General features: G+C 51.1%; 1 protein-coding gene across 1 annotated transcript in view; it reads left to right on the plus strand.

The window, feature by feature from the left end:
• SCFD2 (sec1 family domain containing 2) overlaps positions 1 to 22,849 on the plus strand; it is a 414,644-nt gene extending 391,795 nt beyond the window's left edge. Inside the window, exons 8-9 of the mRNA XM_002919405.4 lie at positions 10,227 to 10,346; positions 22,575 to 22,849. Coding sequence (XP_002919451.1) covers positions 10,227 to 10,346; positions 22,575 to 22,667 — 213 coding nt within the window. The 3' untranslated portion in view covers positions 22,668 to 22,849. The remainder of the gene's footprint in view (positions 1 to 10,226; positions 10,347 to 22,574) is intronic.
• The last annotated feature ends 220 nt before the right edge of the window (positions 22,850 to 23,069 follow it).

Below are 23,069 nucleotides of genomic sequence, written 5' to 3' on the forward strand. Positions count from 1 at the left end.
CAAGGACTCTGCCTCGCTCTTGTCCAGCGATGTCCCCCAGAAACAACTGTTTCTTAGCAAAAGGATCCTGTGACCAAATACATTTGGGAAACACTGGATGAAACAACAAATTAAATTGCTTCCGAGGGCGCGGTGCCTTCAATATGTTCATGGACTTGGCAAGCGTCAGGCCAATATGGAGCCTCCCTTGTGGGAGACGATCGGCTTGCGTTTTCCACTACTGTTTCATGAACCGTGACACATCACATTTTTAAATTACCCTTTTACACTCTGCAGAGTGATTTCTGCAGCTCTTTCTGTGATCAGAAGCTTCACTGTCTGAAGGAGGATTTTGCCTAGGAAGATGTTTGGGGCCATCCTAGGCTGCTGTGTTTCTCTGCCTTCATATCCCTGGGGTTAGGACTCATGAAAAAATGCTCTGGCCCCTTGAGACTGATCTCAAAGGGAGGTTTCCAAGTAATGCATTTCAGAAAAAGGGGAAATTTGTGTTTTCCCAGCAGCTGTCAGAATCCATTCCTCAGCCCCCAGCTGCCAGGCGTCTGCTCTCAGTTGCCAGGAGATGTCATCTGCTGCAGGGGGTGGGAAGAGTCTCAGTGAGCTGGCCACAAAGCCCTCCCCACCCCACCACCCCAACGGAGAGTCATTTTGTTCTGTTTCTATATGGGCTTCCATGGCTGTCTCTTCCCACCACACCGTAGAACTTGAAAAGGAACATTACCTCTGGCTCATGTGTTTGGGGCTTGAACAAAATAAATGGGATAAATGTAGAGAAGAACAGTCAGTAGGGCTCTGAGGAATAACTGCAATTTCCCAAGGAGCTCTGTCTTTGAGATGGAGGGAGGCCATCAGGAGAGAGCGTCTTCTACTCTGCTTTAAGGCCCATGGAGAGAAGAGGATGCAAGATGCGTGTCTAAGATTCTCCGCATCAAACCAGAGCTCTGTGAGAGGGAAGCCAAGGCCACCGGAGTTTGCCCTTACTAAAGCCAGAACCTCATCTGCAGCCTACGGCAACCTGTTGCCATCTCCTTCCCACATTGCTTTCGTGTGCTTTCCTCTATAAAGACTGTCCAGAGAAGTCTTCCATCCCCATCTGTTCTGGTTATCTCTGGCTGCAAAGGAAGCCATCCCAAAACACTGACTTAACATACTGTGATCACTGATTTTGTTCCTGAATCTGGGGCAGAGCTCAACAGAGAGCGATTCGCCTTCAAGATGGCACCCGTACACATCAGCACGTTGATGCTGTCCGTCAGCTGATAGCCCAGCCTGGCCCGTGAGCTAAGAGACGCAGTTCTCTCCATCGCCCTGAGCTTCTTCACAGCATGGTGGCTGCGTTCAAGGGCAAGCGTCCTAAGAGAGAGCCAGATGGAAACCTCAGAAGTCATGTGGCATCCTCTCCACGGTGCAGTGTTCATCGAGGCAGACCCCCATACCCACCTGGGTTCCAGGAGAGGGGACTTACTCCCTTCCTCTTGGAAAAGGAGCAGGAACATGAGAAGCAGAAATGACTGTTGTGGCCACTTTTGGGAAACACAATCTGCACTCGGCCTGAATATGCCCTTGGCTGTCCAGCCTGACAGGGCGGCGTGTGGCAAATTCTAAGAGTGTTCCCTCCAGTCTAGAGGACAGAAAATCCATCCATAATCTTGACCTGGTTTCAAAATAAGTGCTCCCAGACAAGCTTGGATAATGAAAGACCTGCCTGTTTGCCATCATTTTTTTTCATAATATAATCTCAAAACAACCAACCAAACAAACAAAAACAAAACCTTCCTGCGTGGTAAGACACCACAGGACTTTCCTCTCCCAGGTTCACTGTGTCAGGCCCTGGAAGGTAAAGCAGACACGCTGGGGAGAAGAGCAAGTATACCCACAAGACCATTCTTCGGATGGTTCTGAGGCAGTGTTTCGAGTCAGCTGCATGCACTCCTCGAGCAGAGGGTAGACTTGTGGTTAGCCACATAAAGCTGTGGGCTTCAAAGGGCAATGCCCTGGGGGGAGAGGGGGGCTATCAAACTGGGGAGAAACAGCTTTGGCAGAATCTGACATTCTTCAAACAACCAAGCATTTCTCCAAGATGCTTGTGCACGGAGCACCTTGATCTCCTTACAGGAAAGCTTGATAGGGATCTAATAAATAAATTGAAACATACCTTACCCCTCTCGCTTCAACGTTAATTTAATTTAAAACTAGCATGTCTAATAGGCAACACTTTTAAAATGCATTTCTGGAATTTGTGGTTTGGATTTCAGTCTCCTGAAAATAATATATTTTATATCTACTCCATGTGTTTGGCCCCCAACTTGTTTTGACTAAAGGACATGATTTGTCAAGATGTTTTCTCTGCTGGAATTGGCTTGAGGAAGGTGGGTTTTATCTAATGAAATTGCATGAGGCCCTCTTACCCCCTTGTTTGTATGTGTTTTAAGAAGGTTTTTGTTGTTGCTGTTGTTCTATTTCCCATGTGGCCATGCTTAATTGGAAAAAAATCAAAGATTGGTGAAAAAGAGTCAAGAAGACCCAGTGCTCGCCTCTGGGCCCTTCTCTGAATTGGTATGAATTGGTATTGGACCCCTCGCCTTGGGTCCAGCAGGGGAGATGGACGAGCTGCTCGGCAGGCCCTGAGAAGCTGGTAGTGAGAGGAGATCAGAACTGAAACTCTCTCATTTGTAGTGAACATGCCGACAAAGGGCACGACGTAATCATTTCTCATGAATCATTTCTGGGGAACACGAGGAGGGTCCCGGGGAACTCGGGGCAGCCGTGTGGTGGGCCTCAGGAAGGATGGGGATGGGGAAGTGGAAAAGCCATCGGGAAACCAGACCGGTCTCCGGGACTCGCCCTGGCCTGCAGGAGATGCAAACCTGCGGCCAGCATAGCACGGTGCTCGTAAGTACCCTTGAATAAACAGCTAGGTCGCGATGTCACAGCCTTTGGTTCTGCTTAAGAGCTCAGCTTTGACGGAGGCTCATCTGTCTTAGGTCAAGTCTTGATTCCCAGGGAAGGATCTGGAGTTGGCGCACCTGAGGTCAACGGCCCATTCCCGAACCGGTCGACCATGGCTGAGGGGCAGGATCACACTGCCGCGTACACGTGTGGGTTGGATGCACGTAGAGCAGGGGTGAAGCTGCTGTGGAGAGGAAGGGTAAAAATGGCAAGCCTCAGGGGAGATTTGCGGTCAGATCCTTGGACTGTAAGAGCTGGACATGCCTGTGGGTCATCAGTCCAGCTTATCATTGTTCACAAGCAAACAAGACAAAGAGAGATCTGTTGGCGTGGCCCGTTCTACTCAATGGCATTTCTGACAAGAAGAAAACAGGTCAGCATTTGGCGTTTGTTGATTCGCTCAGCACACGTCCTGGAATTCCTGTTGCAACACTATTTATCACCATTGTTTCGATTTTCTTCTTCTTCTTTTTTTTTTTTAAAGATTTTATTTATTTATTTGACAGAGATAGGGACAGCCAGCGAGAGAGGGAACACAAGCAGGGGGAGTGGGAGAGGAAGAAGCAGGCTCATAGCAGAGGAGCCTGATGTGGGGCTCGATCCCATAACGCTGGGATCACGCCCTGAGCCGAAGACAGACGCTTAACCACTGGCCACCCAGGCGCCCCCGATTTTCTTCTTCTTAACTCTGCTCCATCCCCTGAGGTGAGGCTTGATTTGTGTCTACCACCAGCTAAAAATGATCCGTCGGTTCTAGTGAGAGGGAGTCTCACGGTTGGAATCATTAAACAAAAACTTGGTTTGGACAGTCTATGAACTTTGTGCGCTATTACTGAGAGCCTCTCGTGGATGCTCACCACTGTTGTGAGCAGGGAGGACAGAGAGACAAACTAGATCCCCACCCCCCTCCCCGGCCTGGCTCACCTCGTGCAGCCTGCAGCTGGTGATGGAGATGGACGCGAAAACGGGGGACTGCGGGGAGGAGAGAGAAGTGGTGTGCCAGACGAGACGCGAGGGCATGGAGAAGGGGGAGCCAGGCCGGGAGTCAGAGAGAGCTTTCCAGAAGAGGGGAGTGCCGTCAGCGCTGCGGGAGTACGGAACAGAGTGACCATGCCATGGTCCAAGGTGTTATGGGTGGTTTCCGGTGGCTGGAGCTGAGGGCGCCTATAGGGGGTGGAAGATGTGAGGACAAAGAGATAAGCAAAAGCCAGATCAGGATAGGCTAGCGGTGTGAAATTTGGCCAGAGCATGGAGGCGCCATCAAATGGTTGTTGGGAATCTATAAGCAGTTTATGTGTTACAAAGGTGGCCCCGGCAGTGGCAAGTGTGTGTGGGGGTGGGTAATGTGGCAAACCCACATCAGGCTGCAGAGGGACGGGACAGCCGGCAGAGGAGGAGATCCAGAGCTCAAGCAGGGCTGGGGCATGAGGGCAGGGGTGCAGTGCTGGCGGGCTCCACAGGACAGGGTGTTGCTCTGACCTGGGGTCATTGGCCTGGTGTGGGGTGACTGCATGAATGGTGTTAACGTTCTCTCTGAGAAGCAGAAATGGAGAGCAAGAGACCTTGTGTTGAAGAGTTTAGCTTTGCGGATCTACAGAGCCAGGGCCAGGGGGAGCAGTCTGGGGCCACGGGGGCAGGTGAGCCATGAACCGTGGGCAGGGGCTGGGTCACCCTGGAAGGGTGTCTGGGAGCAGAGCAGGGGCAGAGGCCTGAGCAGTCGGGGACACAGCCTGTCATGGAGCAGGTCAGGCAGGCCGAGCCCTCTAAGGAGAGTCCAGGGACACAGGAGAGAAACTGAGGGAGTGGGGGAAGTTTCCAGAAAGAAGAAACCATCTACTGCAGCAGCTGTGGCAGGGAGCTCAAGCTAAACAACAGAGTGGCACTGGCCAAGTGGAGACCTTCTACAATGGGATTCAGTAAGGAGGTTCCCCCAGAAGCATCCTAATTGACCGGTGCTGCTAATGGATGAGAAGCTCAGCCTTAAGAGGTGACAGCCAGCAAAAATGCTTTCAGTTTGAAGAGTCTGTTTGTAAGGGGGGGAGAGTGGAATGCTTCTCGCCGTCCAGTGAGATCGACTTGGATTTCAGTCCCCACCCTCCAGCTCACTGACTAGGACACTGGGGGCGAGTTACTCAGCCCTTCCAGCCTCCTGTCTCTCGCTGTAAAACAGAGCTTCGACCCACTTCACAGATTCTCCATGTCATATCGTGTCCTGCTCGCGCCACGCCACCCCCTGCTTTCTTTTCCTCCAGAGCACTTCCCACCTTGCCTCCTTACCAGTTTGCTCACATAGTTTGTCGTCCTTCCTGACTGCAACAGAAACCCTACACCAGCAGGGACTCTGCTCTGGTCCGCTCACTGCTGCCTCCCTGACACCCTTGAAGCCTAGAGCGACGCTGGGCCCCGTAGTAGTTGCTCGCTAAATATTTGTTGGCTGGACGAATAACTGAGTAAAAAGCACCATGCTCCACACGCAGTGTTCGGTGGCAGTGGCAGTGCTCTTGCTAATTTCTGTCAGGAGAAAAGCCATTGCTAAACCGTANATTGCCAAACCGTCTTCAGAGTCGGCACCACTGCTCTCAGGGCCGAGTGCCCTTTGAGGCCAAAGTTCCTGTTGCACTCTCTCCTTCCTGCAAGGCTCTGCTGTGGGTGGAGAATGGGGGCCTGACCCTTGCCTGGGCTGGGGACGAGGGGTCACCATGCAGAGAAACGGAGTGGAGGAGAATCGGCAGCAGGATTCCCAGGACTCCTGGAGGGTGCCAGAGACACCAGAAGCAGAGGAGACCCTGCTCATCGAAACCCATCAGGACATCGAGTGCTCGGGGCCCACAGCTGCAGAGAAGGCTCCCTCAGGGAAACTGTCTTCTCTGACCAGAACCCGTGTCTGAAATCTCAGCCAATGAAACCTTGGGAAGTGAAAGAACAGTGAGTCTGACTCACTTTGTTGATCTGTATTTGCGACAGCGGTCAGGATGCTTACCTCTTTCATCCTCAACACGTCTTACACTGGAAGCTCCCAGACCCCGCGATGCAGCGTGTGGGGCTGATTATAAGGAATGTGTTGTTCTGATGGAAAAGACTTTAAAAGACTCCATCTCCCAATAGCTTTCCCTCTGGACATGTTCTAGAAGGAAAGTCTGGTATCAAAATGTAAATCTAAACAGAAACCAAAATAGCAAACTGCAACGTGCATTAATGGGACCATCACCTCCTTGGCCCCAGGGTATCGTTCTCTGTTGTTACTGTTCTTTGTCTCCCTTTCATCTTTCACTACATCCTTCCAAGATTCGGGCTGCGTACTTCAGAGCCCAGCCTCCCTTATGGAAAGCATATGTCTCGGAGAACATACTGTACCACTTGAAGTTCTGGAGCCAGTTGTATTTCTGTTCCAGGATCAAGTGAGAAGCAGTTATTTGCAGGGCTGGAAGGAACCTCAGGTTAGCTACTCAGCCAGGAAAAATCACACTTGAAGCGAAGAAAGAGTTTCTAAAAGATCTCTAAGAAAAGAAGGGCACCTCCAGTTAGCCTGTGGGTCTTCTTCATTCATCCACCCATTTATTTTATTCGTGTAACATTTGTGGAATGTTTACCATGAGCACGGTCTGTGCTCAAAGCCCGAAATACCAAAATCCCCAGATAAATACGATCCATCCTTCCCCTCCAGTAGCTCAGTCTGGAAGAGAAGACAGGTACCCAGGCGGCAGTCCAGTTTGACAAGCCCTTGGCAAGATGTGATCAGATTCGGGTCACAGGGCAGGAGTCAAGAGACAGGGAGAGACAACTTTCCAGAGGAGAGGATGCTTTTTAAAGAGAATAAGAGGGAAGGAGGTAAAGAAGTGAAGGAGAGGGTCCTTAACTATTGAATAGCTGTAGAGCCAGGGCGCGGGCAGAGACCAAAGCACACTGGTGTGGTCCCAACCAACCTTCCTACTCGCGTGGAGAATCTCCAGGGCTTAGAGACAAGTAGAAAAAGCAAAGTACGGTGTCGAGTATCAGAAGTCAAGGTGGTAGTCATTCACCATGGCCAATGGGGAGTGGAATGCTCTGATTGGCCAGACCTGATTCATGTGCTCACCCTGGATCAGGGAGTGATGTCAGTCCACTCAGACCTAATGGTTTGAGAATTGAAAGGGACAGTTTTCTCTCAAGAGAAAAAAGGGGGGGGGGTTGTATTTCCCAATGAAGGTTGAAATGAGTACTGCGCCAGTAAGAATAATAAAGAACAATAAAGCATCATTTACCATTAAAAAAAAAAAAAGAAGTCAAGGTGGTAGTTACCCTTGGTGAGGTTGTGACAGGAGTGGGGTGCGAGCGGGGCTCCAGGGAGCCAGCTTTCTCTTTCTTGATGGCTTTATTTACTTGTGAAAGTAGATCAAACCAAATGCTGTAATAAATATAATTTTCCATGCAAATGTTCAATCAAGCGTCGTATGTTTACCAAAATCTTCAAAAAACCTCAAATACCCTGCAGTCGAGCATGGCTCAAATTCTCGTGAATGGCTCCAGCAAATAGTGGGCGTAGAAGATGCAAATAGAGACATGAAGCAAAGCCACACTGAAAGAGCCCTCTATGCTGAATTAAGGAGCTCGAACTTCATCTTCGAAGACTCGTGGAGCAAGCAAGCATGCCATGGAGCTGAGGGGCATTTCAGAGCACGTCTTCTGAAACTTGGCCCCTCATGCCACAATTGAGTTACTGGGTGTAAACTTAAAACTCTCCACCTGCGAAATGCAGCCATGACTGCATTTTCCCCCGAAAGCTGTTTTGAGGGTTGAATACGATGCTCACAGAAATGTTTTGCAGAGTGCCCACTAGAGTCAACAATAAATGTTTGCGTTTTAGAAAGCTTCCTCAGGCAGGAAGGAGGCAGACAGATGGGGGATGGGCCAGACTGGCATGGGGAGACGAACCAGAAGGCTGTGGCAGTGATCTAGGGAAGACAGAACGAGAGCCTGACCAGAATAGGGACAGTGGAAATCAAGGAAAGATCCACAAATTTGAGGGGGTACAGTTAAGAGGCTTGATTTGGGAAATGAAAGAGAGCAAAGTCCAAGGTGACTGTCAGGTATCTGGCTCGGGGCACCATGAAGATGGTGATGCTGTTAGAAAGTCGACATGAGGAATAAACCTGGCAAGATCATGCATCAAATTTGGAATCTGTTGAGTTTAGAGGTCCTGGGAGACACCCAGGTGGGCCTGTCCACAGGGACTCGGTAGAGGGGTTCCAGCTAAGAACATAGATTGGGAAGGATGTAAAAACTTANATTTGGAATCTGTTGAGTTTAGAGGTCCTGGGAGACACCCAGGTGGGCCTGTCCACAGGGACTCGGTAGAGGTGTTCCAGCTAAGAACATAGATTTGGGAAGGATGTAAAAACTTGTTGAAGACAAATGAGTAGGTGAGATCCTTCGGGAATGATGTATTGAGTGAGAAGAGCCAGGGGCCAAAGATGGAGCCCTAAGTAACATGGACATGTAAAGGGGCAGACCGAGAAAAGGAACCTGTGAAGAAATTTGAGAAGCGATCGGAAAAGGTAGAAGGAACAAGAGTGCTATTGGAGCCAAGCATGGTGTCATCAACAGTGACAGGTGTCACAGAAATGACCTGTTACATGAAGACAAAGTAGTGGTCACTGACTCCTACCTATGATGGCCATGGGGACTTCAGTGAGAGCAAATCCAGGGGATAGTGGGACACAAGCAGGATTGTCCTGGGTATGTATTATGTGACTTGGAAGAAAGCAGCCAACAAATGCAATCCAGGGGAAGGAAAGCTACAGGGCAAGAAGCTAGAGGAGAATGAGGAGTCAGTCTTTTCCTAAAGATCAGAGTTTCCAGTATTTACCACCGATTGTTTTGGAAAAGGTTAGATCTTTCTCTCTCTCTCTCTCCCCTTCTCCCTCTCCCTCCCTCCCTATCTCTTTCCTTCTCTCCTTCTCTCCCTTCCTTCCTTTTTTACATTCTGAGTTTGTTCTCCAGAAGCCAAAGAGTAATTTATATAACTGGGAACACTGAATGTATTACCTTCTTAAGCATTTTTAAAATAAGATGTTGAGAAGTGTGTATATTCAGGCAAGGAAGCCGGAAGCAGCCAGTTGAGAAAGGGGTTGGCACAGGGACAGGTGAAGGGGCTTCCTGTGGGCCTGCTGCCCACCCTGTTGCTCCTGGAGACTGTCTGCGTGGAAGATGGTTTGGGAGTTAGTGTGAATGAGTGAGCACCTTCCCTGCCTTTGTGGACCCCCCAGAGTCAAAGCCTGTTTCTCCCACCTCTGGCTGAGGCAGCCACTCCGGGAGCTGGCAGCATGCTTCCTGCAGTGATGCGATGCGTGCTCTGCCCTGCCCCTCCTTCCCCCGGCCTGTTCCACCCAGTGGGTAACCATTTGCCTCCAAACCTGCTCTAGCTTCCAGGTAGGGCTCAAGACACTGTCTTCACAAACTCCCTCTTGTGCCCTTCAATTTGTCACTGTGTGGCGGTCATTTTGCATTTCCTGAGGGGCTCTGTGAGTCATTCTCATTTTGGTATGTAAGATTTTGCCTTATTGATGAAATCATAAGGCGTCAGGATAATTCCCCACAACATCAAGTGGGCCATTCCATGTAGAGTAGGTGCTCAGCTAAGGCTGGCTCGCAGAAGGTAAGGGCGTGAAGTCTGCACTAGGCTATGAGCTCCCAGGGCACATGCTGGGCTCGTGCATCTTTTACCCCCTCCCGCACCAGTTCCCTGGGGCTCTGACCATCTAGCCATTCCACGGGTATTTACCGAGCACCTGCTAGCTGCCAGAAACTGCACTAGCTAAGCTGAGAATTCAGCAGTGAACCAGATCCCTAGTTCTAGAAGGGGAGACAGCCAATAAGGAAACAAAAGAATAAATCCGATAACCACAGGCTTTGACGAGCTCTCTGAAGGAAATAAACAGAGCTCTGTAATGAATAAGGGGCATATGTATGCTCAGACCCGGAGGCTGCTAGGGAAGGAGTAAATAAGTTGCCCCTCAGCCTTCTCTTCCTATCCAATAACCCCACTACCTTTACTTTTCCTTCAGTAAAATATTCAGAGGGGTACAAGATGATATGGTGTGGGTTCTCCTGGTCAGTGGGTTTATAGCCCACTAACACATCCAATCCTAACGAATCACTGTCTCTCTAAGGGTTGTCTATGCCACCTGCACTAAGAGGCAGCAGCCCAGGGGTCCCCATGGAGGGCAAGGGAGCAGGTGCCCAGCTGCACGGTGCTCTGTCCCGACACCAGCCGCTTGAGCCCATGGTGGTTTGTTTTGCAGGTGAGCCGGCCCCATCCCAGCGACCACCCTCTCCTGATCCTCTTCGTGGTGGGCGGGGTGACAGTCTCGGAAGCCAAGATGATCAAAGACCTCGTGCCGTCCCTGAAGCCAGGAACCCAGGTACTCAGCCTGTGTGACGGGTGAAGGAGGGTCCTGACACACAAGTGTGGGGGGGGACCCTCCATTCGGCTTGCCAGCACCTTTCCCAGTCTCCATCCCGCCTTCCTTCTCCCACCCACTCCTGCCCTGTCCCATTCCCCCTCCAGCTGCTCCCAGACCAGCTGTCCTCCTGCTGGGGATGCAGGGAGGAGAGCCGTTCCTTACAGTCCTCGCCTGCCTCTGGGCTTCAAGTGCTAAGCTGCTCTTGTCCCTCGTCCCAGTTCCTGAAGGGCATATATTCTCTTGTGTCCTGTCAGCTCTTAGCTACTCAAGAGTTTTCCAGGCTCTCCAGGCTCCAGATAACTGAGGGTGACTCCCAGGGACCATGCCCCCACCGTGGCAGTTAGAGGGCTGCAGGAATTTAGGAAGGCACGTCATCAGGACAATGACAGACTAGTATCTTTCTCCTTTGTCGCCTCCTGCCAGCGCCCGTTCATTCCCTTTGGAAGGGGCCCGGTGGTCGAGAACACAGACCTCTCGATTGTGTGGGTCTGTCTTTGAATCCTACTTCTGTCATTTACTACCCCACCGTTCTGGGAGGGCAAAGCCTTCAGTTTTCTCAGGGAGGGAACGGGGCTAGGGTGGCTGTGAGTTCTAGATCAGATAAGGGGAGAGAATGTACTTCTAGCACCCGGCCTGCCCCATAGCTCTCGATAAATGGTGGCCACCCTTAGTGTCAGCCGTATCTGGGCGGTCAGCGCCCTGCTCTGCCGGAGGGTTTTAGCTGCTGGCACGAGGCAGCAGGAGCCCAAGGGGAGCAGGGACTTCGGAGGAGAGCCCCTGTCTCATCAAGTTCTAATCCGGGTGGGGACGCAGAGCCTGTAACGCAGTAAGACCGGAAGTCCTTGCCTGAGCGGGCTCCCAAAACAGGCCATGTGACAGGGACATGGGAGCAGGCGGTTGACATGGAGATGAGCCGAAGAAGCAGAAGTGAGGGAAACTGAGAAGACAGACGGGAGAGAGAGAAAAGTCGGAAAAGAGCGCCTTGTTGGAGGCAGCCAAGGCTCTGTGCTCTGGGGGCCTGAGGAGCCCGGATGACATGCCTCCGATTTGTCCTGCTGGGAGACTGGGGGTGGGGGGCGCTGACACATCTTCCCATGGACTCTCACCCCACACCCTCACTGGAGGCTTGCCTCTGGGGGCTTATCTCCAGCTTCTGCAGACCACTGAGCAGGTTTCCATGGTGTGGAGAAAGCAAAGGAGGCAGCTGCAGGGCCGTGGGTGGAATGCAGGCTCACGTGGGGGACCGTGCCCCAGAGCTGCACAGGGAGCAGAGGGATTCCAGCCCAGGCCTGGGGCGGGGGGCGCTGGTGCTTTGGCTCCCACCTCCACTCACAACTGTGCGTGTCCGCTCGGCCAGCCCAGGGGGCCTCTGTCGCCTCCTCGGGGAAGTTCGGCCTGTTTCTGGCCTTCCACCTCTCTGCTGGCATCCAAACTCTGCACTTGGCTGCGTGACCCTGGACTGTCCGCCCACTGCCTCTGTTCGCTGCCCGCTCTCCTCAAGCAGACACGGAGTCCATAAGGACAAAGGCTGGGGCTGCCCTGGCCTGAGCACGTGGCAGGAGCTCTGTAAGCCTGGTCTGCTGGCTTGATTAGCTAGTCTGGCCTGGCGCGGCAGAGAAGGCCTGGGTCCTGGTGGTCTCCAGACTCCCAGCCGAGGAATGGACATGAGTATCTAGGCAGCTGCTGTGAGCTCTTGGACAGGAGAATGACCAGTCATTGGCTGTGACCATTTCTGCTCTTACTACCACCTGTCATGGCCATAGCTGGTGAAATATCTGACAGTGGTAAATTCTGCCTCCTCTAATACCGTCTCAGCAGTGTCAAGGATCTGTTAAGCAGACAGTCGCCTTTTTGAGCAAGACAGTTTTTTTTAATCAGAAAGCACCGTTCTCGCTGCCCCTAACAAGGTGAACCAAATTCTTAGCTCTCCGGAACAGTGCTGCATTGTGCCACCCCGACAGACATGTTAATCCCCACTCTGAAAGGACAAACTGCAGACATTTCAAAGCTGCGTGACCTGAGTTTGACAACACAGACCTGGGATCTGCAGCGGCTTTGCTACAACCCGACCCTGTGCTCGGTCATGTGCAGAGGGAGCTGCTCAGAGAATTTGGGGCTTAAGGAGCAGCCATAACTGCTATGTGTCCATGGTGCAGAAAGTTCTCCTGAAGAGCGGACGGGCCCCTGGAAGACCCCAAAGGCAGCAGGGAAGAACAGCGGAGGAGTTATTGACCATAGTGCCCTTCATCTCCAAGCTTCTGAAAGGAGGTGGAGTCCCCGGATGTTGGTGGAGTGGTACCTGCGGAGGCCGAGCTCCCTTTCTCGGGCCTCAGCAGACACACTCTCCGGGGTCTGCAGCTGCCTGTGCGCAAACCCGGGACGGGAGCAGCTGCTGCTCTCGCCTGTGCAGCAGGCCACGGGCCTTGCTGCTCTGGCGGGCCACGAAATGGCATGCATACGGGTTCCGTGACTGGTTCAGACTGCCACGTGTGTTGGAGAACACAGGGGGACTAACCGAGGGCAGAGCTTCTACTGACTACGCACCCAACAAACCCTCACCCAAGAAGCGGACTCTGACGAGCCGGTGGATGTGACCAGCGGCAGTACGGGGACTGACCCTTGCATTCTGTCTTCGCTAGCCAGCCTCCTCGGGGACATCTCCGCTGAGGAGGCCTCGCGCCTCCCCCAGCAGCCTCCCTGAGCCTGGGGGGGCCCTACTCTTACCACTGTCTGCCCTAGAAGGTCCAGATCTGCCTCCTTGGGGCCTCGCTCATTAGTGCTGTTCCAGCTGCTGGGCCCCACAGAATTTACGGGCAAACCAGGCTCGTCCCTCTCCCGCGTGTTCTCCTGGGTCTGCTCCTCTCCAAACCGAGTCAGTCCCGGGACGTCAGTCCCCTGCCATGTATCTGAGAGTGACGGGCGTGGTGGCTCTCCTCAGCCCCACTCTGTCTCTCCGTCTGGCGCTCAGCTGGAACGGAGAGCCACAGCTCGGGGCAGACCGGCCAGTGCAGAGGCAGCCCCCTCCTCATCCCCACCACGGCCCACAAGGCCCAGCACACCGTCTGGGATGGATTCCTTCGGCTCAGTTTTCTCTGCTCTAGAAGCGTCGACATTGACTGAGTCTACAGCATTTTTTCTCCAAGTTCCATGGTCCTGCCGACAAGACTTATGCATCCTGGAGGCTCCCACTAGCCCTCATGCTTGCCCTCACCTCAGCCAGGGAGGAATCTGCCATTTTGACTCAGGAAGGAACACAGGGGCCGGCCCTGGTGGCGGGGACCCGCAAGTCACGAGGGCAGGAGAGGGGCCTGGGGCACATTGGCTACTTGGGCCTCTACCGCCTCACAAGAGTCAACTGCTGCCTTCGGGTCTTTTCTGCTTGCTTGCTCCCCTCCCCCCTCAGGACTTCGGGCTTTTTTACTATTTTATTCCCAGCCCTTCAGGACACATGGGTGGTGCAGTTGGTTAAGCGGTTAAGTTGGTTAAGCGGTTGATCTCAGGGTTGTGAGATCAAGCCCTGCGCCGGGCTCTGTGCAGAGTGTGGAGCCTGCTTAAGACTCTCTCTCCCTCTCCCTCTGCCCTTCCCCCACCTCTCTAAAAATAAATTTAAAACAAAAGACCCACCCAGCCCTTCAAGTAGGGTCAGGATTGCTGGGTGTCATAAATGTTCATTGAATGTTGAATACTGAACACTAGGAACTTTACTTATATTACTGTAGCATAAGATAAAAGTAGTTCTTCTGGAGAATTCACCAACCTGTTGATTCATTCCTGAGATTATGGGCAACGAAAACCAGCCTGACTTGTGTATCAATTCCTATTAATCCACATCTTCTCTGTATCCACATGGGTGCTTTTGGGACCCAAGTACAGAAGCCTACAATGATTTCTACTATAATTGGATTCGTTGATTACTCAGTAAACATTTGTTGAATATCTGCTGTATGCCAAGCAGTGTTCTTGTGCTAAGGCTAGAGTAGTGAGCGAGCCAGACTCGTGCCTGCTTTCGTGGAACTTACATTCTAATCGTGAATGACTGATATTAGGCATGAAAACTGCAGCCAGAGTGAAGTGTGCCAGGAACACAGACGGTGCTATGGTGGCAATAAGTGGAGGGGACATCCCTTCAGTTGGCACAGGCTGCTCACAGACGAGAAGAATTGGAAAAGCATTCAGGAACCAGCTCTTGAAAGGAAAATCAGAGAACCCATTTAAGGCCCATCCAGAAATGAATTCTCTTCCACGGAGAGTGACAAGGGTAGCATGAAACATGGAATCCAGAAACCACCTCCACACCCACTAGTCTCATAGGACTGTTGTCATACTCTAAAACGGGTATGTTCCTCCACTCTCTGCCCATGGTTGTTGGCCAATGTGCCCATGAGAAAAAGTGGGCAGCTGGACAAGGCCCTTTGTCCCGACTACAAGAAAAGGGATCGAAGAGGCAGCTCCCCCCCCACCCCACCCCAAACAGCCCCAACCATGAGGCAGGAAGCTTTGTAGGCTTCCCCTCCCTCTGGAGGGTGTGTGCCTGGCACTAGCCCCTGTCTCACTTGCTGCCTGTAGTGGGGCCCCATGCCCAGATGGCTCTGCAGGCTCAACTCTGTGGCTGGATGGGGGCCAAGAGGCCCGCAGAAGCCTGAGGTTGTGGGAGGAAAATAGCAGGGAGGGACCCTCCCAGAGAACACAGGGAAAGGCCAGCTCAGGAAACAGAGGAAGGCCATGTGGGCAAGTTGGCCCTGACATCCACCACTTTTCATAGGTGGGTGCATGTTCCCACCCACACTTTCTAGCAGTTCTGCGTTTCTGGAGCTGAATATTTAGTGAGAATGTAATAGAAAAAACAAAGTAGACCAAGAAATATGCTCGTACACACACAGTTTTGCATAACCTTAGCGGTTCAGGATACTTAAATCCTGGCTCCAGGTTATTCTAAAATTGACTGAAAGGCCCAAGGAGAGGAGTCCAGTGACTTCCTTTTTTTCTCTTTTCAGTCTAGATTTATTTTATTCTTTTTTTTAGATGTATTTATTTATTTGAGAGAGAAAGAGAGAGTGAGCAGGGGAGGGGCAGAGAGAGAGGCAGAGAATCTCAAGCAGACTCCCCACTGAGCGTGGAGCCCCATGCAGGGCTCGATCTCACGACCGTGAGATCATGACCTGAGCGGAAACTGAGAGTCGGATGCTTAATGCACTGAGCCATCCAGGTGCCCCTAGATTTATTTTATTCTGAAGGTTCTTACTCTGAGGAAAACATCAAGGGGATTTTAAATTTATCTTTTTGCCTGAGTTAGCTTAGAGCCTTATAATCTGAACCAGAAACTCTANGATTTCTACTATAATTGGATTCGTTGATTACTCAGTAAACATTTGTTGAATATCTGCTGTATGCCAAGCAGTGTTCTTGTGCTAAGGCTAGAGTAGTGAGCGAGCCAGACTCGTGCCTGCTTTCGTGGAACTTACATTCTAATCGTGAATGACTGATATTAGGCATGAAAACTGCAGCCAGAGTGAAGTGTGCCAGGAACACAGACGGTGCTATGGTGGCAATAAGTGGAGGGGACATCCCTTCAGTTGGCACAGGCTGCTCACAGACGAGAAGAATTGGAAAAGCATTCAGGACAGCTCTTGAAAGGAAAATCAGAGAACCCATTTAAGGCCCATCCAGAAATGAATTCTCTTCCACGGAGAGTGACAAGGGTAGCATGAAACATGGAATCCAGAAACCACCTCCACACCCACTAGTCTCATAGGACTGTTGTCATACTCTAAAACGGGTATGTTCCTCCACTCTCTGCCCATGGTTGTTGGCCAATGTGCCCATGAGAAAAAGTGGGCAGCTGGACAAGGCCCTTTGTCCCGACTACAAGAAAAGGGATCGAAGAGGCAGCTCCCCCCCCACCCCACCCCAAACAGCCCCAACCATGAGGCAGGAAGCTTTGTAGGCTTCCCCTCCCTCTGGAGGGTGTGTGCCTGGCACTAGCCCCTGTCTCACTTGCTGCCTGTAGTGGGGCCCCATGCCCAGATGGCTCTGCAGGCTCAACTCTGTGGCTGGATGGGGGCCAAGAGGCCCGCAGAAGCCTGAGGTTGTGGGAGGAAAATAGCAGGGAGGGACCCTCCCAGAGAACACAGGGAAAGGCCAGCTCAGGAAACAGAGGAAGGCCATGTGGGCAAGTTGGCCCTGACATCCACCACTTTTCATAGGTGGGTGCATGTTCCCACCCACACTTTCTAGCAGTTCTGCGTTTCTGGAGCTGAATATTTAGTGAGAATGTAATAGAAAAAACAAAGTAGACCAAGAAATATGCTCGTACACACACAGTTTTGCATAACCTTAGCGGTTCAGGATACTTAAATCCTGGCTCCAGGTTATTCTAAAATTGACTGAAAGGCCCAAGGAGAGGAGTCCAGTGACTTCCTTTTTTTCTCTTTTCAGTCTAGATTTATTTTATTCTTTTTTTTAGATGTATTTATTTATTTGAGAGAGAAAGAGAGAGTGAGCAGGGGAGGGGCAGAGGGAGAGGCAGAGAATCTCAAGCAGACTCCCCACTGAGCGTGGAGTCCCATGCAGGGCTCGATCTCACGACCGTGAGATCATGACCTGAGCAGAAACTGAGAGTCGGATGCTTAATGCACTGAGCCATCCAGGTGCCCCTAGATTTATTTTATTCTGAAGGTTCTTACTCTGAGGAAAACATCAAGGGGATTTTAAATTTATCTTTTTGCCTGAGTTAGCTTAGAGCCTTATAATCTGAACCAGAAACTCTAGAGAAAATACAGATCAAGGTATTGGATGGCAGACCATGTGTTCAGAGTATTCTCGTTTGCTCTGTCCTTCATTCCTGTGTCAGGACAGTGTGAGGTTTCATTCTTTTTTCCCCTCATGACTTCTATTAAACAACCCCCAGAAGGGACAAAGGTGAGGAAGTGATTTGAAATGTCCCACTTATGATTCTTTGGGAGACCCTGGTAGCACCGTCCACCGACCTGAGGCAATGTGAAAGCAAGTCAGACAGTTCACAGTGAGTTTCCCAGTCCCTGTAATCAATCCACGATCCCACTGGCCTACCAATACAAACCTTCCACGTTTAACACACACGTATGAGTGTGTGTGTACATATTTGGGGCACGGCCTCGAATTGGAGATGTGTTCCCGAACCCGGTCACCAAGTGAGGGAATATGCATGTAGATGCCTCTGAATAGCTACTTTCACTGGGAAGAATCTTGCAAGTTTAACAGAAAAAAGGAGAAAAACCATTTTTATCCTCTGCTCCTTTCAGTTCACAATGTTAGAAATCAGATGGATCCGGAATCTAAATCCTGGACTGGCCTGCTTCCTCTGCGTTCGGCAGAAATAGAACAGCAGGATGCTGGCACCTACAAATTATAGCGATGGCCTGCAGAGGCCGGACGTGGGAAGAAGGCAAGAGGGCTGGGCCGCTGTCCGAGCCTGACCTGCTCCTGCAGGAGCCCCGGGACGGCTGACAGCAGACACAGAGCCGTCCCTTGTCCCGCTGGCGCGCAGGGCCAGCCCCAAGCCCCCAGGCCGCCCCCAGGCCTGTTCAGAGGCTCTGGGGAGCCCTGGGGAGCCGTGGTGCCCTCCACCCCTGGCTCACAGATGGAAGTCTTCATCAGTGTCCTCGGCTGCCCGGACGGAAACCAGTTCCCTAAAAGGAATTCTCTCGTGCTGGATTTGCCTACTACCACACATTTGATGACTATTCATAAAATCATCATTTTATATCTAACAGGCCGATCTCAGACTCTTTTAAACATTTTCTTTCTCATTTTTGACCACCTTTTTGTCCCCCATTTGGCGAATTTTTTAGAGTTTTTAGAACTATATTAGTCAAATAATGCAGAAATGCCTTAGTTGAATGGGCTAAAAACCTCTAAAAATGCTCAGGTGAGTCTGAAGCCCAAAAGATGCCTAAGGTGAGAAAATGCTCAAGGACCCTCAAGTCTCACAGTGTAAATGAACTGTTAGCCCCGCAGTCCTGCTTGTGCTTCCCAGAAGGAAATTTAGACAAATCTTTGAACTGATTTGAAAAAATTTTCCCGAAGCTATTTGAGCCATCTTTTATTAGAGCCTCCCGGTGTGAAAAACTTCCTGCTGACCATTGCTAAACTCTCTGCCTTCTTTCTTGTCTGACCATTTTTGTTCACTCTTTCATCATTCACTGACTCACGCTTTCAAGGATCTGCTGTATTTCAGGCACTGTGCTAAGAAACAGCAGAAAGACTCAGGGAAGGCAACAAGGAATATAGTGTGATACCAACAGCCTTGGGAACACACTCCAGCTTTGCGAGGGGTGCACTTGGAAGGCTTCCTGGAGGTGGTGATGCCCGAGCAGATTGTTGAAGGTCTTCAGGCAAAGAGTAGGGGAACTCATGTTCCGGGTAAAGAAGCATCCCCAAAGTGAAAGTGCAAATAGTTTAGAGGGGCCAGAGTGTGCAACTGCTGGTGAAGGGGGTGTGGTGGCAAGGGTTGGGGGGTGTGGAGTGCTGAGCGGCCATTGGATTCTGAAGTCCTAGAATGCTCTCTCAGGAGGTTGGGTTTATCAAAGGGTAGGGAGGAGGCAGTCAGGATTTTAACCGAGGAGTGATACAGTCAGATTTCCACTTGGGGAAGAGGCTCTGGTGACCCTAGCCCCCCCTGCGCTGGCCGCGGGACTGCCGTGAGCTGGGCAGAGGGAGCGCAGCAGAGGGTGAAAGTAGTCGGGACGGGGATGATAACGAAGCCAGTAATACAAGCATCATTTGCAGCCCCTCAAGAGCCTATCAGCTGTGCTCAGTATTTTATTTACATGTTCATGCGTGAGCGTCAGAAGAATCATGCCAGGTGGAGATCCTTATTCCCACTTTCCAGATGAGGAAAGTGAAGCCCAGCTGGGGTCCAGCTCGGATCAGACACTCCTAAGTCTGTGCTCTTACCCACTGCACCATTGGGCGAAAGTCCTTGGTCTCTGTTTTCTCGCCTCTTCAGACACCCCCCAGCTCCCTCCACCCACTGCCCTGGTTCCCCATCTGTTGCTTCTCGGCCCTCCACACATGTCCCAGGCACCCTCCGGTTCAGCCCTCCTGCTAAATACCTGCCCGTTTGGACGGGACGGGCCTGGTCCTAGGTTCCAGTTCAGTGGAGGTCATGGAACCCACTGTCTCTGTCGGCCGTGGCGGGGAAGCCCAGCACACAATCTGAGGGATGGATTCTTGGCTCGGTTTTCGCTGCTCTAGAAGTGATGACATCAACTGAGTCTGCAGCCTTTTCTTTCCAAGTTCCATGGTCCTGCCAACAAGACTTACGCATCCTGGAGTCTCCCACTAGCCCTCATGCTTGCCCTCACCTCAGCCAGGGAGGAATCTGCCATTTTGACTGAGGAAGGAGCACAGGGGCCTGCAGTGGTGGCAGGAGAGGGGCCTGGGGCACATTGGCTACTTGGGCCTCTACTGCCTCACAAGAGTCAACTGCTAGAAAGTTTGTGAAAGATTTCTGTTCCTATGCACGCATTTTNTTTTCTTTCCAAGTTCCATGGTCCTGCCAACAAGACTTACGCATCCTGGAGTCTCCCACTAGCCCTCATGCTTGCCCTCACCTCAGCCAGGGAGGAATCTGCCATTTTGATTCAGGAAGGAGCACAGGGGCCGGCAGTGGTGGCGGGGACCCGCAAGTCACGAGNAGTGGTGGCAGGAGAGGGGCCTGGGGCACATTGGCTACTTGGGCCTCTACTGCCTCACAAGAGTCAACTGCTAGAAAGTTTGTGAAAGATTTCTGTTCCTATGCACGCATTTTAAAAAATAATCTGAATAAGGGTTTCTTACCTTGTGGTCTATGATTCCTAGTTGAACACAAACCTCATCTAAAACTATATTCAGAATCTTGTGTGTTTGAACAGACACACATTTTTCTAGAGAGTTCTTAGCTTTTATAACATTCAAAAGGAGACCTGTGACCCCATCACAAAACCACAATAAAATAGCAGCTCACAATGGCTGAGCGCCTCCTGTGCTCTACGCACCTGACTTTATGTAGTCCTTGCCACAAGGCTGCCAGCCCGGGGCTGTCGTGCTCCTTCTGGGACACGCGGAGTAAGGCTCCAAGGGGAGTGGCTTTCCCTGGGGCCCGTAGCCAGTCTGCAGTGGAGCTGGGCTCTGCAGGGCTCCCAACAGTGTGCTGGCCTGGGTGCCTCCATTCTTAGCCAACCGTTAGGCTTGGCGTGGGAGACCCTCTCAAGAGCCATGTGTTCAAACGGTGTCTATGCAGTGTGTGCAGATGATAAGGGGATGCTAATATTCACGTGCTGCCCTCAAACTCTCATCCCCTGGCATTCAGGGACCACTGTGAGCACAGATTGTAGTATTTCTTTTTCTGCCAAAAATATAACTTGGCTGACATTAGCCATATGTTGTTTAAGATCGTTCTCTTTCGAGAAAAAGTAAAATAGCTGCTTGCGAGGGCTAATTTTTGCTTGAGACAGAAAACTTTTTAATAACCCCAACTTCTTTAACAAGAAGAAGGAGGAGGAGGAGGAGGAGAAAATTATAAAATTGCTTTCTTCTCTCCGTCCTCCTTCGACTTTGGCCCCATCTGCCTTTCCTCCACATTGGAGTGTGGACTCTTGTTTCTGACATGGGAGCTGGGAGTTGGTTACATCATTGGCTTGGGTACACCTGGAACCATGTGGCCGGGGTGGGAGCGGTGGGGAGGGGGTTGCAGAAGGAGGAGACAGTGAAGTGTGCAGAGTCAGCATGCACATTCCCGAGCAGTACGGCCAGGGGAAGCCCGGTCCTGCTGCCGCCTTGCGGTCGCCTCTGCTGGGCTCTGGGCTGTGGAATTCTGGCTCTAGGACCTCCTTCTCCATTCCCAGAGTCAGCTTCTCACCTAGCTGCCTGTGCAAAACCTCACCAGCCCTTAGCCCTTACCCAGCACATCACAGACCCTGCCCAGACCCAGGGAACAAATTGTTCTGGTGCTACAAAGAGAAATCTAACCCAGAGGAAAGGTCCAGACTGAAGGAAGCAGGAAGGGTCCCACAGCAACAGGCCAGAGAGGCCCAAAGGTCTCCGTGGACTAGGGGAATAAAGCAGCCTTGCCCAAACCCCTTGACATGACTGAAGTGACCAGATAGGCACTTGGATGCTGGAGTCAGCCTGCCTGGGTTGGAATCCTAACTCAACTATCTCCTGTGTGTCCCTGGACAAGTTATTTAACCTTTCTGTACTTTATGATGAAGATTACATGGATTTTAAGTAAGATCATGGTCAGTGCCTGGCACATCATAGGAGCCAATAAATGTTAGCCAATACCATCCTTACCCCATCATCGTTACAGGTTGAATTGTACCCCCTCCCAAAAGATGCTAAAGTCTGAATCCCTAGTACCTGTGAATGTNTTGAATTGTACCCCCTCCCAAAAGATGCTAAAGTCTGAATCCCTAGTACCTGTGAATGTGACCCTATTGGAAATAGGTCTTTGCAGATGATCACATTAAGATGAGGTCATTAGGGTGAGCTCTAATCTGTATGTGACTGTGTCCTTATAAAAAGGGGAAATTTGGACAGAGACAGACATGCATCAATGGAAGACAGTTTGAGGACACAAGGAAACTGAGAGGAAAGCGTGTAACTGATTTCCCCTCACAACCCTGCCGACACCTTGATCTTGGACTTGGCATCCAGAACTATAAGAAAATAGATTTCTGTTATTTAAACCGCCCAGTTCTGGGTACTAGGAAATTAACACAGTCATCCTTATCATTACCCACGATGCCATCCGCCTCTTGGGTGTGACTTCTCATGCTCCCCGAAGGAGCAAAGGCTCCCTGGCGAAGAGAGAAACCTCTATGTTGAGGTCAAATTACTGGATCCCAAAGCTACGGTATGATGGGATTCAGTTCAGCAGCCAGGCGGTGGCTGGGCGCGGCCATTCTCAGTGCCAACTGGTTAACAGTTCAGAAAACAGAGCCCCACTGTCCCACAGGCCATCCCTCCCTGCCTGTGCACCCTTCCTTCCACCCAGGACCCTAGCATCTGGTGGCATTCAAGCTGCCACCTTCTGCCTTTTCTCCCCAGTGCCCCACTCTGTGCCTTCCCCCAGAGAAACACAGTGCGTATTATTTCTTGTCCTCCGACAACCTGGGATTGGCTTCCCTAATTGTCGGCGGTGTGTTTATCCCCTCCTGCTGGTAGGTCATCGTGCTGTCCACGCGACTCCTGAAGCCACTTAACATTCCTGAGCTGTTATTTGCCACTGACCGACTCCATCCAGACCTTGGCTTCTGAGCGGCTGCTAAGAAGAGACCTGTCCGAGGTGGAAATACGCATCCTGTTGCCTGCCACCATTCAAGATATGCCTCCAAACCCAGTGTCCTCTTGCTCATTGTGGGGAGGACGGAATTCCGCCCCAAAGGTCTTGGCAACCATGTAGTGAAATACTTTGCTTGGATTGCCAGCGATTCTTAAAANTTTAAAAAAAAAAAAAAAAAAAAAAAAAAAAAAAATTATTTTCATTTTTCTGAAGGTATCAAACTGTCTTTCAGCTGGCTTCATTCGACATAATTTTCATTTCTCCTTAACCCTCTGTTTGTGATCTTCCCAATTCCAACCTCAAGCCCGTGAACTCTACATAAACGCCTATTGGCAAGTGTTGGTAGATTACAAGCTATTTGATCTACAGTTGCTCAA

Source organism: Ailuropoda melanoleuca, chromosome 11, assembly GCF_002007445.2.
Source record: "Ailuropoda melanoleuca isolate Jingjing chromosome 11, ASM200744v2, whole genome shotgun sequence".
In the NCBI taxonomy this organism is placed as follows: Eukaryota; Metazoa; Chordata; class Mammalia; order Carnivora; family Ursidae; genus Ailuropoda; species Ailuropoda melanoleuca.